At 36.2% G+C, this 16,357-nt stretch overlaps 1 protein-coding gene across 4 annotated transcripts in view; it reads right to left on the bottom strand.

Moving 5' to 3' along the window:
• The window catches only part of NKAIN2 (sodium/potassium transporting ATPase interacting 2), a 957,142-nt gene that overhangs the window by 635,018 nt on the left and 305,767 nt on the right, over positions 1 to 16,357 (bottom strand). The window contains exon 1 of one of the 4 annotated variants that reach the window (XM_049115184.1): positions 821 to 884. The exons of the other annotated variants lie outside the window; for them this stretch is intronic. Coding sequence (XP_048971141.1) covers positions 821 to 871 — 51 coding nt within the window. The 5' untranslated portion in view covers positions 872 to 884. Of the gene's footprint in view, positions 1 to 820; positions 885 to 16,357 lie in introns of those variants that run through there. 4 annotated transcript variants of the gene reach the window in all.

Below are 16,357 nucleotides of genomic sequence, written 5' to 3'. Positions count from 1 at the left end.
TGGAAATTTCTTCAAACAAAGGTAGAGGCTTATAACTTGAAGAGTCTTATCAATTAGGAATATTCTTATTGAATTTAAGAACCAGAAATTGTATAGAAAACATATGTTTATGGATATTTCTGAGAATTTGAAATTACAGAGAATCACTATTTTTTCCAGAAATGATACAGAATTTTGGAGTGTTATCATCAGTTGTAATGTGTCCAATTTAATTTGTCCAATTTCCAAATATATGGAGACACCTGAGCTCATGGTATTGTAATATTACAAAATACAATGAAATGTTAGAGGTATGGTAATTAGATCTGCTTTCCTCTTGCTAGTTTTACAAGGCAATAGATTTTTGTTAAAATTATAGGTTATAGAACCCTCCTCTTTGAAGTCAGTCTAGTAACATGGATGAACATGAGTCTAAGTTTTGTGAAACATTGACTTATCTATCCAGACTAATCATTTTTAAAATGACATGTTTACAATGTCCATTTTAAATAGTAAAAATTATTATACCACACAATCTCAGTTTTATGTGAAAAAAATCATAAATAAAAAAGAAACATTTTAAATTAATTAGTTATAGGTAGATGTACAACTATAGGTGACTTTAAGTCATCTATTTTATACCAACATTTTCCAAATTGATTTCAATTACCATGAATCATTTTCAGAACCAGAAAAATATATGTTATTTAAAAAAATTCAGGAAGAAAATCATGTTTTGATTTAATGGATTAATATGAACATTTAGGCATGGTCATGAATTCTCCAAATGGATATCACCCTGTAGACATGAATGGAAAAAATATTACTCTGAAAAACTCACGGTTAAGATATTTGTGGGGCAATATAATAAGAGATACCTAATGATGCCCATCCATCTTCAGTACCTGTAAATACATCAGAGGGACAAATAAGGCATGATTAGAGGGTGACCCATCTAAAGGTAACCCCCAACTAACTCAACAAGGCTTTGAACTTGACACTGATTAAGACCTTAAATAAACTTCACATCATGCTACATCTCAATTTGCTTCCCATATACACCAACCCCTACCCTTATGCCAGTCACCTGGAACCAATCTCAATTAATTTCTCCTTCTCGCTCATTCTACCAACCCCCACATTAGATTAGTTAATAATCCATTAATTCCATCTCAGCCAGACTCCACCATAAGATACATTCGAATTTTTATAGTTTCTGAAATCTGAATGTGTCTTACAAAAACTGTAATTGCAGGTTTGGTACATTGTTCATCTTCTCTGTTAAAAGCTTCGATTACATTGATGGTGTAATATAACAAGAGCATCTTGATATCAATGAAATGCAACATGTATATATTTATATTTGTGTATACATCTATACATTTAAAACTAATATTTTATTATAATTTGTTATGTATTTATTCTCCAATCTACTGAATAACAAATGTCTTCTAACTTATTGACCATTCTTGGACCTTAATAAACATCTTTCCAATACTCTTATATTTTTTTCCTTAATAAATTAGAAATTTGTACTTTGAGCAAAATTATACACGAAACTCCAGGAAAGGGTGGACAGTGATGACACAGAGACAAAGGGAACTTAGGCATATCTATTTCTTTATTAAACACTATCATTTTGCAGAGGGGATTTTAGAAACATTAAGTTATGTGTGGATTTTATTGATCTCTCTTGGCCCTTTTTTATTGATTCAAGTAGGGAACAGTTTGGGGCTAATCAGTACCTTCTGGGACAGGTATAAGTAATCTGTGCCTTAATTCCATGGGTATCAATCTTTAGAAAAAAATCTCATCAGATCATATAACATTTTAAAACTACTTCATAGTTTTAGTAGTGATGCTACAGAAAGTTTTTTTTTTTAATTTTACCATAATTCTGTGAGTCTACTGCATTTGCTACATACACATCCTAGAAGAAAAAGGAAGTGAAAGAGAACATACACTTTTCTTATGAAAGTTTTGTAATAAAAAAGTGAGTTATTCTCAGCAGGTAATTTATCTTTATATGTAATTATTGAGTAAAATAAATACACTCCAAGATCACACTAATTTAGATATAATTTGGGTCAGATGTCTTCCAACTGTCACTGCATTTAGCCAAGACAGGTGTCGAGCTGCTAAGAGTAAGGACTAAGGATCTTGGTTGCCTTACTTAGTAGCTGTGTGACCTTTAGCAAATTATTTTGCCTTTCTGTGCCTCATTTTCAACCTTTGTAGAATAAGGATAAGACAAAATCACTTTAGAGGATTTCTGTGAGGATTAAATTAAATAATCCAGCAAAGTACTTACCCATTGTCTGCAAGTATTCAATTAATCTTGGCTATATACATTACTCTTGATACTATTATTATCCAGTAAATGTTATAAAGTAGGTTCAATCATGATGTAATCGGTGAATACAATTACCTGAAATAGTATCAGTATAGACTACTTGCCATGCCTATATCTAGAATGTCTGTCTTAAAATTACAAATTCCATGGGGATTTTTAGGATGGTAATGGGAATGTTTCCCAAATCATGTTCTATGGAAATAATACTAAATGGCTAAGTAGCCACAACTGCATGGAGCACTAAAACTAAAGGATGATAATTTCCATTTTTTTTTCATTTTTAAAAACTTTAATTCCATTACAGTTTACATACCATGTTATATTAAGTTCAAGTGTGTAATATAGTGATTCAGCACTTCCATACATCACCTAATGCTCATCACAGCAACTGTACTCCTGAATCCTGATCAACTATTTTGTCCACTCCCCCACCCACCTCCTTTCTGGTAACCATCAGTTCTCTATAGTTAGGAGTTGGTTTCTTGGTTTGTCTCTGTTTTTTTTGTTTGTTTTTGTTTTTGTTTTTAACTTTGCTCATTTGTTTTGTTTCTTAATTTCTACATATGAGTGAAATCATATGGTAGTTGTCCTTCTCTGACTGGCTTATTGTACTTAGTATTATACTCTCTAGCTCCATCTATGTCATTCCAAATGGATAGATTTTTATGGCTGAATAATGGTGTGTGTGTGTGTGTGTGTGTGTGTGTGTGTGTGTGTGTGTATATATATATATATAAAATAAATTATATATAATCTATTTATAATTCTATAATTATATACCTTATATAATAAATACCTTATATAACAAATCATATATAATCATATTTATCATATATAATTATTTGTAATGACACATAAATGATTAAATTATTACATTTATTATAAAACAATTAAATTGTTTTATTTTATGTAATAAATTATATAATTATAGATATGTATATAATTATCACTTCTTTATCCATTCAATCTATCGATGGACACTTGGGCTGCTTCCATAATTCGGCTGCTGTAAATAAAACTGCAATAAACATAACGGTGCATATATCCCTTTGAATTAGTGTTTTTGTATTTTGAGGGTACTCAGTCCTAGGATTACTGGATGGTAGGGTAGTTCTATTTTTACTTTTAGAGGAAACTCCATGCTGTCTTCCACAGAAACTGTACCAGTTTGCATTCCCATCAAAGTGCTAGAGGGTTCCTTTTTCTCCACATCCTTGCCAACACTTAACTGTTTCTTGTGGTTTTGATTTTAGCCATACTGATGGGTGTGAGGTGGTATCTTATTGTAGTTTTGGCTTGCATTTCTCTGATGATAAGTTACGTTGAGCATCTTTTCATGTGTCACTTGGTCATCTGGATATCTTCTTTGGAGAAATGTCTGTTCATGTCTTCTGCTTATTTTTAAACAGGTTATTTGTGTTTTGGGTATTAAGTTGCATGAGTTCTTTATATATTTTTGATACTAACTCTTTATCAGATATGTCATTTGCAAATATCTTCTCCCATTCAGTAGGTGGCCTTTTAATTTTGATTATTTCCTTTGTTGTATAGAAGCTTCTTATTTTGATTAAGTCCCAATAGCATATTTTTGCTTGTTTTCCTTGCCTCCTGACATATAACTAGTAAAAAGTTGCTAGCTACAGCCAATGTCAAAAAGGTTACTATCTTCTCCTCTAGGATTTTTATGATTTCACGTATCACCTTTAGGTCTTTAATCCATTATTATGGTGAAAGAAAATGATCCGGGCAGCCCAGGTGGCTCAGCGGTTTAGCACCACCTTCAGCCCAAGGCCTGATCTTAGAGACCTGGGATCGAATCCCACCTCGGGCTCCCTGCATGGAGCCTGCCTCTCCCTCTGCCTGTGTTTCTACATCTCTCTCTCTCTGTCTCATGAATAAATAAATAGATTTTTTTTTTTAAAGAAAGAAAATGATCCAGTTTCATTCTTTTGCATGTAGCTGTCCAGTTTTCCCAACACCATTTGTTGAAAAGTTTGCCTTTGTTATTGGATATTCTTTCTGCTGTGTTGGAGATTAATTGACCATATAAATGCAGATATTTTTTCCATTGATCTCTGTGTCTATTTTTGTGCCAGTACCATTGGATTTTATTACTATAGCTTTCAGTATAACTTGAAGTCTGGAATTGTGATACCTCAGTTTTACTTTTCTTTTTCAAGGTTGCTTTGGCTACTTACAGTCTTGTGGTTCCACACAAAATTTAGGATCATTTGCTCCAGTTCTATGAATAATGTTGCTGGTATTCTGATAGGAATTGCATTTAATCTGTAGATTGCTTTTATTAGTGTAAACATTTTAACAATATTTCTTTCAATCCATGAGCATGGAATATCTTTCCATTTCTTTGTGTCTTCTTCAATTTCTTTATCAATGTTTTATACTTTTCAGAGTACAGGTCTCTCACACAGTTTCTTTTCCTTTCTTTCTTTCTTTTTTTTTTTTTTGTTAACGTCAATTCAGGAAAGCTGTAGAGCACTCTCCTATCTTGAAAATGAAAACTACACATTAATATATTAAAGGATAATGAGATGCCCACAGGAAAGACACCTGGTTTCTTTGCTTCTTTCAGCATCCCTAACCATATTTAACCATTGAATTCTTTTTTTAAAATTCTTTGACCACAGATACCTTATTAACATCAATTTACATGCTCTCTAAGACACCACTCTCTAGAGTTTTAACAACAACCAACAACCAACAACAAACAATGAAGGGGACAAGATACAGAAAAGAAAAAGAAAGAGGTAGACAAGGTACCAAGGTGGATTTTTTTCCCCCTGGGAACTGCAAAACAAGTAGGACATGTTGGATTATAAATGCCAACAGAGCTCAGCCTGAGCACCAGGGAGACGAGGTGTGCTGGTGGGGGCGATGCAAACCAGAGGCTGCCCTCCCAACATGGGCAGCTCATTGTTTCCATTCAATGCTACAGGCCCAAGGCAGCTAGATCTTTCCTTTATCTTTTCCCTAAAATCCTTATTTTCATAGATAGTCACCAAATATATATATATATGTGTGCATATATATATATTTTCATGTTAGCATGTCAGATACTTAAACAGTCCATGTTTTTCAGAGCAAATTAAACATGTTTATATGTTGGACAGAGTCCTTTGGCCAACAATTTGAGATTTCTAGCACAGACTTCAGGACCCAAACTATTATCTATTAATTGATATGAATCATTCAGGTAATAGCTATGTATTTTGCCTCATAACAACCTTGTGAGGAAAGAATTATTATGCATAGTTTCCTGATAAGGAGATCAAGTTAGAGACAGATGAGGAAATTTGATTACGTTAACAGATCTGGCAGGTAGAAGAGCCAAGAGCTACACCTGGCCAATCCTGGCTGCGTATTATTTAATAGTACACTTCCCATATCCCATATATAGATAAACACTTATTCTTACACAGGATGTGGAATTTGGGGAGGGAAATATTGCTCCTATTGCTTCTACTCACTCACCTGCCCTTATTCAGAGGTGACGTAACTTTGTTTAAATGACATTCATTTTTCTATCAGGAATTGGCAAAATATGGCTCATGAACCAAATCTGGGTAACTGCCTGATTTATAAAGCAGGTTTTGACACAGCTTCACTCATCCATTTACACTTTATCTTGGCTCCTTTCATGCCATCATGCTAGCACTGAATGATAAGTGATGGAGGCCATATGACCCACAAGACTGAAAATATTCACTCTGGTCTGTGTAGAACAAGTTTGACAACTTCTGCTCTAGGTATTCCAATCTGTGTACTTACATACAAAATCAGACAATTATAGTCCTTTGTCCTTAGAGATCACTTTTACAGACTCTCATACAATAACTTTTTATTGAACTTCATGTGTATGTCACTACCAGGCTCACATTAAATATAGGTAATAAGAAAAATATCTAGAATGATTTGTACTGCATTGACTGGAGGGATATTGTTGAGGATATTAAGCTCATCACAGGGCCCCCTATGAAAATGAGAGATCTATAGTTGGAGTACCACAAAAGGTCTTTTCTTATTTTCCTCATGAGAAATTAGCATTAATAACATAAGCACTTCTGGGATCCCTGGGTGGCGCAGCGGTTTAGCGCCTGCCTTTGGCCCAGGGCGTGATCCTGGAGACCCGGGATCGAATCCCATGTCGGGCTCCCGGTGCATGGAGCCTACTTCTCCCTCTGCCTGTGTCTCTGCCTCTCTCTCTCTCTCTCTCTCTCTGTGACTATCATAAATAAATAAAAAATTAAAAAAAAAAAAAAATAACATAAGCACTTCAAGTCTTATACTTTGTTTTCTCTTTCCCTTAAAAGCTAAAAATCTTAAAGCTAAAAACTGCAATCTGCTAACTTCCATTGCAGAGCACACCTTCCAACTTACTAATTGACCCTTGGTTTCATTTTAGCTCCCTCGTGTCCTGTTGTTGCCCTTTTCCCTGTTTCCTTTGTTCACTTTATACTGGTGCAATGTATACATTATTTTAGTCATATCTCATCTCTTTTTAATTAAGAGTAGATATAAATAAATGAGAGTATCAGTTACATAGAAAAAGACATGAAAGGAAAGATGCTTACACCTTCTGTCTGTCACAGAATCCATTCCTATGATTGCATCATGCCCTATCCCTGGGGTTCAGTTTAAGCCTCTGGAAAATAAGAAGGAAAGAGAATACTCTGACCCTATGAAGACCTCATCTTAAAGAAAAACAAACAAAAAAAATTCCCTACTGTTATGTTCAGGGCTGTATCTTGAGGAGAAAGAAAACCTCATTCTCATAGTTAGAACACCTCCTAAGGTATGTAACGTGGTCCTGATAGTTTTAAGGATTTTATATAGAGATCCAATGAGATTTAGCACAGAGTACATATTGTAATGGCAGCGTTTTATGGCAATGGAACATAAAAGGGGGGGCGGGGCGTCAATATAGAATTATACTGATGTTACTAAAATCAGATTAGAGTATAACATGGGGAGATGTTCAGGTCAACTCTCTGTCTTACTGCCTAATGAAATATGCAGGATGATGCTGACCATTCTCTCTGCTACTTGCTCCCTGGGCAATTTGAAGTGTTGAGAGACATGCTATCACATGCCTCAGACAGATCTCCTAGAAGGAACCACTTCAACTTTTACTAAAGTATAATCAGAGCAATCAGTGGGGTGTGGTACTCCTGATCTTGGGGTTGTTTGAGCCCCACAATGGGTAGAGATTACTTAGAAAAATTTCAAAAAAAATCAGTATTTCTGAACTTCATTCTGTAAGCCTCACAACGACATGCAAATACATTGACCTTAGTTCTTCCATGACACCTAACTTGGATAATTTCTCTATGAAATGTTTTCCTACCTTAACCAAAACTGAATTCACTTCTAAATCAATTATGGAAAAAAGCAAGTGACTCACCCCACCTGAATCTCCCACCCTATATTATAACGGAAAGGTAAAGAATTAGAAAGGTAAATAGTTCAAACCCAGAAAGCATTTTATACCTACTTATATTTTTTTAAGATTTTTATTTATTTATTATTCATGAGAGACACACAGAGAGAGACAGAGTCTCAGGCAGAGGGAGAAACAGGCTCCCTGCAGGGAGCCTGATGTGGGACTCGATCCTGGGACCCCAGGATCATGACCTGAGCCCAAGGTAGACACTCAACCGCTGAGCCACCCAGGTGTCCCTATACCTATTCATTTTAAGAAATGAAACAGTGTCATAAGAAGCAATAATTAAGAAGTAATGACTAATAAGATTAAACAGTACCAAGATCTTTATCATTTTCTTTTAGTCCTCTTTTTAAGCATAGGTCTATAACTGCTGTGGCTCCATGTTGCTGGCACTGTATGTCCAGAGTAGCCAAACTGTAGAGGGAGCCCAGATGTCCACGGATAAAGAAGATGTGAGATATATATACACGCATATATCACTCACACACACATACACACACACACAGGAATATTAGTCATCAAAAATAATGAAATCTTACCATTTACATGGACATAGATGGAACTGGAGGGTATTATGCTGAGTGAAATAAGTCAGAGGAAGATAATTATCATATAGTTTCACTCATGTTGGAATATAAGAATTAGAACATACGATCATAGAGGAAAGGAGGGAAAAAAATCAGAGAGGGAAACAAACTATGAGAGATACTTAACTCTAGGAAACAAACTGAGGGTCCTCGGAGTGGTAGTGGGTGGGCAGATGGGGTACCTGGGTAATGGGCATTTAAGGAGGGCATGTGATGTGATGAGCACTGGGTATTATACACAACTGATAAATTATTGAACTCTACATTTGAAACTAATGATGTACTATATGTTAGTTAATTGAATTTAAATAAAAAGAAAAGAAAACCATGAAGTTTACGAGTTACCACATGCTTGATGTTTAGAATATCTGCTTCACAGCTACTTCTTGAAGTGCTACTTCCTTTCTCTCCGCTAAAATTACTTAACGCTCAAATCCAGCTTTCTACTAGATATTCACACAAAAACAGTGTTCAGTGGTATTTTTACAGCCGTGTGTTTAGGGTTCTTCATAAAGGGATCCTGAATTAAAGTTAAAACATCCGTAATTCAGTTATTTGTGATAACGCACTATTACCTCCTGTTACAGCGTGTCACATTTATCAACATTACACAGGCATCTCAGAAGCATGCTGCTTCCATGATAGTCTAATATAATGTCAAGGAAGATCTCTTAATAATAAAGATAGAATGTGCTGACAAAAATCCATGCATAGAAGGTACAAGAAGGGCAGGAACTACTTTACAACACAGCCAGAGGGACTTCTTAATGCAAACTGGCTGATGGCACTGCAGATGGAGTATTAAAGATACATGGTTCTAACATACTCTTTGTATCATCTCCATTTCTCACCAGTAGAAAAAAAAAAGGCCTCTGTGCAACAAGAATGATATTTTGCCTGGAAAACTGATATCAGTCTAATAAGAACTTTGTCACTGATCTGAAAGAGATAACATGTATTAAAGATTTAAGGAAAACATACAGCCACCCTAACTATAACAAAAATATGATTTTTGTAGAAAAATACATTTTTGTAAAAAAAAATCAAATGGTGTTTTCCACAATGTATTTCTATGTTAATTTGGGATAGCTAAAAGTACATAGAACCCTAAGACACAGTTATTAAAAACAAGAACCTGAGGGACTGTAGTTTTTAATTAGCATATATATCATTAATATAAGCTAATCTTTTTTCATATTTTGACATTTCTGAAATCAGGGCGGGTCTTAAAAGGGAAGGCATGTCATCGTTTTAATGGCAATTTGCTGTGTTAAATAACAGTGAATCTTATAATTATCTAATATTTCTTCGAATCTGTAAAATATAAGCCTTCGCCATAAAGTTAACTCCAATTTTCAAAAATTTTAAAGGATTAGATTTCTGATGAAGCAGTGCTATGAATCATTAAAATAGAAAAAAAATTAAGGCTGTCAAGAAGGGGTATCTCTCCATTTTCTCAGGACTATTGCTCAAGGAGGAATATTAAATGCCATTCAATTGTTTTTCTTCAACTTCTTTTTCTGAAGGGACAAATATGAAAATGTCTGTTTGGCAACACCATGATTATGTGATATTGTTTGGAATTCTCACATAACTCCACTCTCTTGTCCTTTGAATTGACAAGGGAATATGTCTTTCTCTTTTTTGCTGTGTAGAAAATATAAAAGAATACAGTATATTAATATTGCTTATCTATGCTAGTAACATGAAACTGTCTTCCTTATTTTGGATGCTATTATTTAATGCAAAATAAAACAAATTACGTTTCTGGAAAATTGTTCCTGCCAAATTTTGGAGGGAAACATTATTGATACTCTAATTGACAAACCCCTGCTTTTCTGTTCACAGACATCACCGAGTAAGCATCATTAAAGTCCCCCCCTCCCACCACCGTTATGTCTAAGTCAGAGTCTTCAAAGAGCCTGAACAGCTGCAGAAGCTCTTCTTCACAGGTTTGAGCTTTGAAACAATGGATGAGAGTCTGAGACATGTTGAGCAATGAGGAACACTTACGGACTGTGTGGTAATGAGGGATCCAAACACCAAGTACCCCTGCCCTTCTTGTACCTTTTTTTTTTCCCCAAAAGGCATTTTCACTCCCTTCACATATGCCACTGTGGAGGGGGTGGATGCCGTCATGAATACAAGGCCACATAAGGTGGATGAAAGAATTGTAGAACCAAAGAGTGTTGTCTCAAGAAAAGATTCTCAAAGACCTGGTGCCCACTTAACTGTAAAAAACAAAGATAACTGTGGGTGGCATTAAAGAAGACACTGAAGAACATCATCGAAGAGATTATTTTGAACAGTATGGGAAAATTGGAGTGATTAAAATTATGACTGATCATGGCAGTGGCAAGAGAGGTTTGGCTTTTGTAACATTTGGTGATCATGACTGTAGACACAACTGTCATTCAGAAATACCATCATGTGAATGGCCACAACCGTGAAGCAAGGAAAGCCCTATCTAAGCAAGTGATGGCTAGTGCTTCACCCAGCCAGAGAGGTTGAAACAGTTCTGGAAGCGGTGGTAGGCATGGAGGTGGTTTTGGTAGGAATGACAACTTTGGTCATGGAGGAAACTCCAGTGGGTGAGGTGGCTTTGGTGGCAGTTGAGATGGTGGTAGATATGGTGGCGGTGGGGCAGGCTATAATGGATATGGTAATGATGGAAGCAACTTTGGAGGTAGAAGCTATAATGATTTTGGCAACTACAACAATCAATCTTTAAATGTTGGTCTTCTGAAAGGAGGAAATTTTGGAGGCAGAAGCTCTGGCCTCTATGGTGCTGGAGGCCAATACTTTTCCAAACCATGAAACCAAGGTGGCTATGGCAGTTCCAGCAGCAGCAGCAGCAGCTATGGCAGGGGCAGAAGGTTTTCATTACCACCAGGAAACAAAACTTAGCAGGAGAGGAGAGCCAGGGAAGTGACAGGGAAGCTACAGGATACAACAGATCTGTGACCTCAGCCAAGCACAGTGGTGGCAGGGCCTGGCTGCTACAAAGAAGACCTGTTTTAGACAATACTCACGTGTATGGGCAAAAAACTCAAGGACTATATGTGTGACGAACTATAGAACAGGTTATTTTAGTTGCTGTTCTATGGAAAGTGAAAGCATTCCAACAAAGGGTTTTAACATAGTGGTTTTTCATTTGTTTTTTGTACCCATGCTGTTGATTGCTAAATGTAATAGCCTAATCATGATGCTGAATAAACCAAAAAAAAAAAAAAAAAAAAAAAATCCACTGGCAAACCCTTATTAAATGTGCAAGGCAACTAAAGTCATTGAATTCTATATTTATGGTCCAATGTAAAATGATGATTTCCCTGGCTTATTTAGTGTATTAGACCTAAATACAAAATCAGAATTTCCTTTTTTTATTAAATGGCATGTTGCTAGATTTTGCCTATTATCCTCGCTTGTCAAATATATACATATACTATATATACATATATAAATTTTTACTTTTTACAACTGTGTATTTATCATTTGTTCCAGCACACTTGCGAACACACTGGCCTTTCTGCCCCTGAAATTCCTTTCTTCCTGTGATCTTAAATCCTAAATAGAACCATTGTCCCAGTGGTCATCCTCATATGCTTCCATTTGCTAATAGATGGAATCCTATATACCATCAGTTTCAAGCATTTCACTCTCCAGCCACCACCTCCTGTCACCCTAATACCTTAGTTGTACTGATCATCCCTTTAGGCAACATGGGGTACAGTTCATCACTCCTTTCTATTGAAGACTCCTTAAGTTTAGGAGTGCCACAGCTCACACATGTCCTCCTTCCTCTCTGTTTGCTTTATCTCCTCTTCAGTCTTTACTGGTTTAATAGATCTGATTGTGGAGGACGCTTGTATTTAGTACTTAGAATTAATCTCCTTTCCATTTATATGTATCCTATAAACAAAAGCATCAAATCCTATGGATTTGGTCATCTATATGCTGATGACTTCTAAATAAGCATCTCCCCTGAACCTAAACTCTTATGGCCAACTTCCTACTTGACATCTCCACTCAACCTTATCTAATAGGAACATCAACATATTCTATACTAGATTTTTCACATTCCTTCTTTTCCTCCCATCTTCTCCTTGTACAGTAATTCCCATTGCAGTTAATGGACAATACAGCTATTAGTTAACTGAGCCAAAAATCCTTCAAGTCATCTTTTACTCTACTCTTTCTCTCATAACTACATCCAAATTATTAAGAAATCCTATTCATTCTTCCATTAAAAGAATTCAGAAAATTCTAACTAAAACCCCAATTAAATACTACCCTACACATATTACAATTGTAAAAATTAAGACAATAACAAAACATATTACGAGACTGTGAAGCAAAAGAAATCCCATGTATTGCTGGTGAAAGAATAAACACTAGAGCATTCTGAAAAACCAGAAATTCTTAAAATTCTTAATTTCTTAAAATGTTAAACATATACCTACTCTGTGTGCCAGCAATGGTAATACTTCTTCTTAAAATATTTTATTTATTCATGAAAGACACAGAGGGAGAGACAGAGACACAGGCAGAGGGGGAAGCAGGCTCCATGCAGGAAGCCTGATTAGGGACTTCATCCCTGGACCCCGGGATCACGACCTGAGCTGAAGGCAGACACTCAACCACTGAGCCACCCAGGTGCCCTGCAATGATATTCCTAGTATTTACCCAAGAGAAAGAAAAACACAACCACAAAAATAATTGTACAAGGATATTTGTAGCAGCTCTATTCATGGTAAATGTAAATATAAACAACCTAAATGTCCTCCAAATGGAAAATAAACAAATTGTGATGTAATCCACGCAGTGAAATAGTACTCAGCAATAAAAATATAGAGCTACTGGCACCCACAACAATATAGATGAATCTCAAAAACATGATGCTGAAAGAAGCCAGAAATAAGAGTACAAAATGCTTGATCACACACACACACACACACACACACACACACACACACGAGCAGAACCAATCTAAGGGGAAAGAAATCATAAGGGTGGTTGCTTATGGTGGTAGAAGGATTGACAGGAAAGGGGAATAAGGAAAACTTTGCAGCATGGTAACCTTCTACAACTTGGCTGGGTAGTTGCTTGCAGAAGTGTATATACTTGTCAAAGTTCACCAAATTATACAATTAAGACTTATGTACTACACCATACATAAATTTTACCTCAAAAATAAATATCCAGAAATTGAGCATAGTTACTGCTAACACACCCTCTTGCCTGAATTAATTTTTTTTAAGATTTTAATTATTTATTCATTAGAGAGAGAGAAAGAGAGAGGCAGAGACACAGGCAGAGGGAGAAGCAGGCTCCATGCAGGGACCCCGATGTGGGACTCGATCCTGAGACTCCAGGATCACACCCTGGGCCGAAGGCAGACGCTCAACCACTGAGCCACCCAGGCATCCCTTGCCTGAATTAATTATTGCAGTGGATCTCTGTGCTTCTACAACATATGTTTCCCTGTTTTTTACCAGTCAACCAGAATCAGATCTTTAAAAAACAAGTCATAGAACACCTCTGATCTAAACCTTTCAAAGACTCACTCTCAGAAGTCGACATCTCTGCCCTATGTATCTGCACAATATAGTCCCTCACCTGTCAAGTCTTTGTCACATGTCACCTACTCCGTGAGGCCTTACCTGGCAACTATACATAAAATTGTAGACCCTCAGTAGTATCCATCCCACTGCCTTCTTTCAGCTTTTGCATAGCACCTATACTAATGTATGACACAGTTTGTTCATTTTTGGATTTTTTTTTTGTAGAATTTGTCTCACATTTTAATATAAAAATTTATGTAGGCAATGACATTTTTGCATTTTGTTCACAGCTATGTTGCCTAAAATAGGGCCTGACATTAGAAGGTATTCAGTAAATATGAATTAATGCACAAATGAATGGATCTATAAATACGATTACTCCTTCTCCAATGCCCTCATTCTGTTATTAAAATATTGAGGTGGACAGAGTGAAGGACAGTCATAAAACACATCACCAGAGAAATACCTTTAGCTTTACTTAGAAAGAATAATCAACATCTGTTTTAGATTTACTTACCAAGCTTAAATCATTCTGCCTTTCCTTGCATAACAAAATCAACTTGTAAGTTTTTATCAAAATGGGATTTTTGATTGTAGTACAAAGTCAAAACCATTTGTCAATTGCTATACCAATACCATTAATGGAGTTTATCTCAGTATATTTTAGATATAACACACAAATGGTCTCATTTGGTAGCATTTAATTAAAGCATGTTGCAATAATATAGGCATTTTCCCAACAGCTACAAAGAGAAAAATCATAAACTCTTAAAAAAGAGATTTTTCACAAGTAGTGTTTTCAGCTCTTCCATTCATTCCATCAAATGGCCAATCCACAGCTGACAGAAACCACCAACTACACAATCATACAACTAGTATCAATATACTTTGGCACCAGCATTATAGAGCAGGGGATTCATATGAAATCTTGATTTAATCAATTATTTCAACATATTCAAAAAGTACAGTATATTTGTTACTAAAGCTCAAAGGAATATACCATCTAATATTCATGTAAACTGTTCTGGTGTTACATATTACTCCGGGTAGTGAGCTTAATTTGGTGGTTAGGCACATACTTTCTGGGTTGAAATCCCTTACTTAAGCTCCTTCAGCTTTAAGTTTTCTCATTTATAAAAAATAAAATAAAATAACACCTTCTTCATAGGTTACAGAGATGATGAAGTGAGATAATGAATGTAAAATGTTCACTGGCGTTTGCTATTATTGACATATTATTGACATAAAGGAAACAGCACAATTGTTTTCTTTGCTTATAAATTTTCCTTTGCAACCTGATGACTCAGCTTTAAACATTAAAATAGGAAGACAGTGACACATGTCGAGCATGTATAAGTTAAATAACTCTTGATGTCATTGGGTCTACACTTGTATCAGATATTTGAATGCCAATATTGACACCAGAGAGGTTTGACTGTGAACACCTGAAATCCTTCTTATCATAAAGCAACAAGTCTACTTATATCCACATGCCTCTCCAGAGGTCAGATTCAAGACTCTAGCATAAGCCTGTCTCTGCCCAACTAATTTGAATGGACTATAAGTCTTGTTGATCATTCTCCTCCAGACACAATACCAGAGAATCACTGATGCAAAGACCCTTGTCCCTGATAGGCTTCCATCACTATTCAGGTAAAAATACTGGCACTATCGTTATGCTCTTCTACCCAAATCAGAACTCCATCCCTGGGGATCCCTGAGTGGCTCATGCCTTCCACCCAGGGCATGATCCTGGAGTCCTGGGATTGAGTTGAGTCTCATGTCAGGCTCCCTGCATGGAGCCTCCTTCTCCCTCTGCCTGTGTCTCTGCCTGCCTCTCTCTCTCTCTCTCTCTCTCTCTCGTCTCTCATGAATAAATAAATAAAACCTAAAAAAAAAGAAAAAGAACTCCATTCTTGGCTTCAATGGCTTGATTGGAATATCTGTATCCACCAAAGTGAAGGTCTCTGCTGTCAACCAATCCCATGCCACAAGCACCCCCTGAAAGGCAAACACTTCCTTTGCCCTGAAAGGCAAACACTTCCACTGTGCTATGGTTAAGAAGATTTGTTTGGACCCATACTCAGAAAACATGAGATGTTTTTTCTTGTTCAAACACACCTGTCTGGCTCATTGTACCTGTGGTCACACAAAGCTATACCACACTGCTACGTCAGACTTCATTCTTTACAGAGAAAGTCCCCCTGTCCGCAATCTTGATTTTTCATAGTACCTCACAACCACGGTCCGTAGGATGGATATGTTTGTACATTTCCAAACTCCAACTGTGGACAGAAGTCACCTCCACTTCCCAGGATGTCTCAATCTCCATGTTAAACAGTACACTTAAATAGATTTTAAGGATGGAGTGTTGCATAACCCTACATACTAGCTACATGTGTGACAGCTTGGGGCC

The sequence above is a fragment of the Canis lupus genome, chromosome 1, assembly GCF_003254725.2.
Source record: "Canis lupus dingo isolate Sandy chromosome 1, ASM325472v2, whole genome shotgun sequence".
In the NCBI taxonomy this organism is placed as follows: Eukaryota; Metazoa; Chordata; class Mammalia; order Carnivora; family Canidae; genus Canis; species Canis lupus.
Note: the sequence above shows the minus strand (reverse complement) of the source record. Positions and strands in the feature narration are given on the sequence as shown.